Genomic DNA, 5,000 nt, shown 5'->3' with positions numbered 1-5,000 from the left:
ACACACACACACACACACGCGCACACACACACACACACACACACACACGTACCTCTTCCTGCTCCTGCGTGCCCAGACGGACGCTGCTTCCCTCGTCTCCGCTGAGCGCCTGAGGCGTCTCCGGCGGCAGCAGGTATATGTTGGTCTCCTGGAAGACGCAGAGGATCTCTGGGTCGGAGGGGGAGGAGGGGGGGGGCGTGGCCGGCTCGGGGGAGGGCGTCGCCGGCTGCAGGGCGGAGACGTGGAACACGGACCAGTCGCTCTCGGCTTCCACGGCCTCCAGCGGCTCGCCGAACATGGTGAACTCCTCCTTGTCGGGGTAGAACAGATCCATGGGCTCCAGCGGTTCCGTGTAGAAGAAGTCCATGTCCGTGGCGGGTTCACCGGAGTGGACCGGCCGGTGGGATCCGTCTGGCGACCGCGGGTCGGCCGTCTCCTCGTCGCCACCGGGGGCCTCGGCGTTCGGCTCGTCTCGGAACCCACCGTCGGGCCGGTCGGTTCCGTCCAGAGTGGGAGAGTCCGTGGCCTGGGACCCGGGAGAATCAGTGTCACGCTCATCGGTACCACCCGGATGTCCGTTTCCCATCGCCTCCATATGCTTTGAATTTACTTGATGGACCTTCTCTGCCCAAGGACCTCCTGAAAGGCAGAGGGCGCTCTCGAGGGAATTTGTGTCTTCTGGTTCATCGGAGTTGTGGCTGGTTTCGTTGGGGTTTTCAGGGACGTTTAAATCAATCGGACCCTCTCGACTTCCAGAGGCCCCGGCGGTCAGGCCTGGGTCTTCATCCCCAGCCTGACCTTCTGTCTCTGGACCACATGTTATCTCCGCACCCCTCTCTGGCGGATCAAAGGGCACGAAGGTCTGACTCTGAGGACCACTTAGGTCTGTGCTCGAATCCAGACTTGATTTCAACGGTCCATCTTGGTTATTTGCGGGGCCACAGTCAACGGCCACAGAATGTTCTGGATGTATGTTTGCCAGATCTTCAGGGATTTGTGTGGCAACGCCCTCTTGTGGATCCGCGTGGTCGTTAAGGACTCCTTGGCTCATCTCATTTTGCATTTCTGACCTTTCTCGGACCTCTCCCTTCAGAATCCCTGCCTCCTCTACTTCCTTCTCTGAAAGAGAATCTTTTCTTCGACATACCGTTTCCACTTCAATCTCCTCTACAAGGTACAAGATACAAGATTCCTTTATCGCCACACGACCAGGTTGGTGGTATTCGTGGTCGGCACCATGTCTCGCACCCTCACTCTCCGTCTCAACATTCTGTCCCTGGAGCTGGGGACCTTCACGAAGCTCCGCGGCTTCCTCCGCGCATTCGGACTCCCCGTCAGTTCCCTCTTCCGTCCCGTCCGTGGGGTGAGAATAACTGGATTGTGATTGGTTGGTTCCCTTGGGTTCTGGGGAGTGTGCATCCCCATAATCAGGCTGCGGTGGTGTTTCATAGAGTCCTAAAGATGACCGCTGCTCGGTAGATACTCGGTCCCTTTGAAGTGGACTGGTGTCCATTTGTTCTGAGTCCTTCTCTGCTTTGTTCTCATCTTCCTTGTGATCAGGCACACGCTCGGACGCCCCTTCCTGGTTCCGGTGCAGGATGTGCCAATTGGCCTCCTCCTCCTCCTCTTCCTCTTTCTCTGATTGTACTTGGATTCTCTCTTGGGTGCTCTCCAGGGAACTCAACGAGTAAATCCCCTCGTCGACAAACTGCTGCTCCTCCTGGGGTTTGTCCAGAGAGGTGGAGGTCAGGTCCAGTGGGTCATCCTCCTCCGGGGGTTTGTCCAGAGAGGTGGAGGTCAGGTCCAGTGGGTCGTCCTCCTCCTGGGGTTTGTCCAGAGAGGTGGAGGTCAGGTCCAGTGTGGCGTCATCCTCCTGGGGTTTGTCCAGAGAGGTGGAGGTCGGGTCCCGTGTGACGTCCTCCTCCTGGGGTTTGTCCAGAGAGGCGGAGGACGGGTCCCGTGCGGCGTCCTCCTCCGTGCTGGCGTAGGGCACGCTGACGTCCCAGGCCATGCCGCTGTCGCACAGCGAGCCGTCGCTCCGGCTCTCGCCGAACCCCTCGGGCGCCTCGCCCCCCGCCTCGCTCCCCACCCAGGAGTCCGGCGAGCCCATCGCGGAGTCGCCGATCGCCGACTCGGAGCCGACGGGCGAGTTGATGTAATACGGCTGCGGGGAGGTGGAGGTGGATATGAAGAAGACTCCTCCGGCCGCCAGGGGGGAGCCCACCGGGGAGTCCTCGCTGGCCCAGGAGCGAGCCACGGCCAGCGGGGAGGTGGGAGACCGGAGGCCCCGGTCCTCCGACATGGAGGAGATGAAGATCTTGGGAGGCGGCTCCTTGCGAACCACGTAGGGCCTCTCCCTCAGGCGGCTGCGGTGGAGGCCGTTCCTTATCTGGTCCAACTCGGTGTCGCAGGAGCTGAGGCGACCCATGGAGATGCTCCTCTCGATCACCTCGTGTGGCTTTATAGGCTGTGAGAGAGAGAGAGAGAGAGAGAGAGAGAGAGATAGAGAGAGAGAGAGAGAGAGAGAGAGAGAGAGAGAGAGAGAGAGAGAGAGAGAGCAAGAGAGAGAGAGGGAGACAGAGAGAGAGAGACAGAGAGTGAGAGACAGAGAGTGAGAGAGAGAGAGAGAGAGAGGGAGAGACAGAGAGAGAGAGAAGAGAGAGAGAGAGAAGGGAGAGGGAGGGTGAGAGATACCTGTTTGTTTAGCCTCAGAGACATGTTCTATCAGCTACCAGCGATCACAGAGACATGTTCGTTTTTTAAGTTGCATAGTCAAATTAATGTAGCTAGTCTTATAAGCTAACAAAGAAGCTACATGGAGCTCACGGCTAACAGAGAAGCTACATGGAGCTCACAGCTAACAAAGAAGCTACATGGAGCTCACGGCTAACAAAGAAGCTACATGGAGCTCACGGCTAACAAAGAAGCTACATGGAGCTCACGGCTAACAAAGAAGCTACATGGAGCTCACAGCTAACAAAGAAGCTACAAGGAGCTCACGGCTAACAAATCAGCTACATGGAGCTTACAGTACAAAGAAGCTACATGGAGCTCACGGCTAACAAAGAAGCTACATGGAGCTCACAGCTAACAAAGAAGCTACATGGAGCTCACGGCTAACAAATCAGCTACATGGAGCTTACAGTACAAAGAAGCTACATGGAGCTCACGGCTAACAAAGAAGCTACATGGAGCTCACAGCTAACAGAGAAGCTACATGGAGCTCACAGCTAACAAAGAAGCTACATGGAGCTCACGGCTAACAAAGAAGCTACAAATCAGCTACATGGAGCTTACAGTACAAAGAAGCTACATGGAGCTCACGGCTAACAAAGAAGCTACATGGAGCTCACAGCTAACAGAGAAGCTACATGGAGCTCACAGCTAACAAAGAAGCTACATGGAGCTCACGGCTAACAAAGAAGCTACATGGAGCTCACGGCTAACAAAGAAGCTACAAGGAGCTCACGGCTAACAAAGAAGCTACATGGAGCTCACGGCTAACAAAGAAGCTACATGGAGCTCACAGCTAACAAAGAAGCTACATGGAGCTCACGGCTAACAAAGAAGCTACATGGAGCTCACAGCTAACAAATAAGCTACATGGAGCTCACAGCTAACAAAGAAGCTACATGGAGCTCACAGCTAACAAATAAGCTACATGGAACTCACAGCTAACAGAATAATTCAAGAGACACTTACCTCCTCTTTGCCGGGGAAGTGCTCCAGGAACTGGGACACGTAGGTCATGATGGACTGCTCATCTGGTGGACTGAGAGTCACGTCTGGAGACAGAAGGAACGACCGCTTCAACTGACCAACATGCCGACAATGTAATGTGACTGAATCAATAGGTTTTCTCCAATTTCCCCACTATCACCGTGAAGGTGGACAGAAATGTAACCGTGCTTCCAGAACATTATGTGACAACAAATTAGTCAGGAGCTATGCTCATTTGAATGTAATTTTTTTTTTTAAATCAATAGGTTTATTATTCTTGGGGTCCCGAATATGCACAGCAAATTCCATTCCAATCCAAGTTTCAAGTTTCAAGTTTCTTTAATAGTTGTCATACAGAAGTACAGAATACTTTTGTACAAAATGCTTCTTACTGTTGCGCTCCAGAGACTGTGCATGACAAGATAAGTATGAAATAAAAACATAGTAAAAATTAGAAGTAAAAAAAGAGGTCACAGTGTTCAGCCATAGCTTTTCAATATATGTCACTAAAGATTTAAGATAGGTGCAAAGTGGTGAACCGAACAACACTGCCACCTTGAGGCTAAATACACATAGTAAAATATAGTTTTATGGCTGTGACACTTTACACTATAGTTAATTTTCCTATGGGATACAGCTATGGTAAGTACACGCTATTGCGCAAAATACCACTCCCGACTCAGGCTGCAGTAGTTCCATCAATCTAGATCTGATCTCGAAAATGATTGTGGATCGTTGTAACCAATGAGTGTGGCTTTCCAATGATACCCCACATGGGGATCTAAATCCAAAAAACTAAAAACACGAATAAACACGAAAAAAGGAAGAGCAAAACAGCCGAATTAATTGAAGTCTATGAGAAAACTGAGTCTTTCTTTGTACACAGTTTACCAAAATCACTCCTAATCACTCATTTCTGAATGGATCTTTATGAAATTTGGATATGTACTACATAAGGCTTCAGGCCATATGGCTATGTGTAAGGCATACCACCTTCTGGAAATACTACCTCAGTCTGGACTACTAACTACTACAAAAGAACTTGAGTAACAAGTTTTTTTACAACTCAAGTTCAGACCTATGAAACTATTACGTTAGCACTAAAAGTAAATTTAGTGAACTTCAGAATGTCATCTTTTAAAAGAGACCAGGCTCATGCATGTGCTATAAGTATAAAGTATGTTGTTTTGGTTTGCAAAAAAAGTATGCAGTCCTCAAAAACGAAAACGAAAATGGCCAGGAGATTCATTGCAGGTTAACAAATGTTTGTTTATTTTGCA

The 5,000-nt window shown here is 51.0% G+C and overlaps 1 protein-coding gene across 1 annotated transcript in view; it reads right to left on the bottom strand.

Annotated features, from left to right (window-relative positions):
- clmna (calmin a) overlaps positions 1 to 5,000 on the bottom strand; it is a gene marked incomplete at its 5' end in the record, with an annotated part of 24,678 nt that overhangs the window by 12,103 nt on the left and 7,575 nt on the right. Inside the window, 2 exon segments of the mRNA XM_084310354.1 lie at positions 53 to 2,467; positions 3,703 to 3,785. Of these exon segments, the coding sequence (XP_084166480.1) occupies positions 53 to 2,467; positions 3,703 to 3,785 (2,498 nt within the window).

The sequence above is a fragment of the Notolepis coatsorum genome, assembly GCF_963971535.1.
Source record: "Notolepis coatsorum genome assembly, chromosome: 3".
Classification (NCBI taxonomy): domain Eukaryota; kingdom Metazoa; phylum Chordata; class Actinopteri; order Aulopiformes; family Paralepididae; genus Notolepis; species Notolepis coatsorum.
Note: the sequence above shows the minus strand (reverse complement) of the source record. Positions and strands in the feature narration are given on the sequence as shown.